The sequence below is a fragment of the Mitosporidium daphniae genome, assembly GCF_000760515.2.
Source record: "Mitosporidium daphniae strain UGP3 chromosome Unknown contig-496, whole genome shotgun sequence".
In the NCBI taxonomy this organism is placed as follows: Eukaryota; Fungi; Microsporidia; genus Mitosporidium; species Mitosporidium daphniae.
Genome location: NW_013546294.1, coordinates 1 through 666, shown reverse-complemented (window position 1 = coordinate 666; position 666 = coordinate 1). Strand labels below are relative to the sequence as shown.

Here is a 666-nt window from a genome sequence, read left to right as displayed (position 1 = left end):
CCACAAGCTAGTATTTACTTTTAACGTTTCGCTGTTATAAAAAATGGTACGTGTAGCAAAAGGACTTTTCACTAAAAATGAGGAACAATTTTTGTCTAATACATTTATTTTTTGGCTCGAAGTCTCAATTTTTTGATTTTTATCTTCGGGTAAATTTGCGGGCAAGCAATAAAAAGTGTCTTTGTCTTTTATAATGTCTTTTATACATACTCGATAGCCCTGAGGGTCAAAAATTGAAATAGTTTCGTTGCTCACAATCTTGTACCTGTTTCCTTTTATATAAAATAATATTTTTGAAACACCTTTGTTCTCCACGGTTTGATAAAATTCTTCATCTGAAATTAAAATGGGATTCGGATTCAGAATGCGTTTTTGATACGTAATAATTCCTTCAAAAATTGGAGTTTTTGATTTTGACGTTTTAAAAGTAGAATCAGTTTTTTTAAAACTGTCTTTTTTAGGAATTATAGTAATGCTTTCGCTTGTTTTTACAACGATTGAGCTATCATTAGATTGTCCAAAAACAGCGTTACAAAAGAAAAGAAAACCAAAGAGAAAAATACGCATAACTAAAGAATTTGTTTTTCAAAAATAGCATACGTTTTATAGATTTCTCCGTTAACTACTTTCATACCCTTTTGCATTTCGGGATTGCTGTTTTTGGAC

General features: G+C 30.2%; 1 protein-coding gene across 1 annotated transcript; it reads right to left on the bottom strand.

The window, feature by feature from the left end:
- DI09_500p10 (uncharacterized protein) lies at positions 1-567 on the bottom strand (the record flags this gene model as incomplete). Its single annotated transcript, XM_013381974.1, has 2 exons — positions 1-272; positions 303-567. Coding segments are annotated over 2 exons (537 nt in total), but the record flags the coding sequence as incomplete, so codon positions are not given.
- Between the last annotated feature and the right edge of the window lie 99 nt (positions 568-666).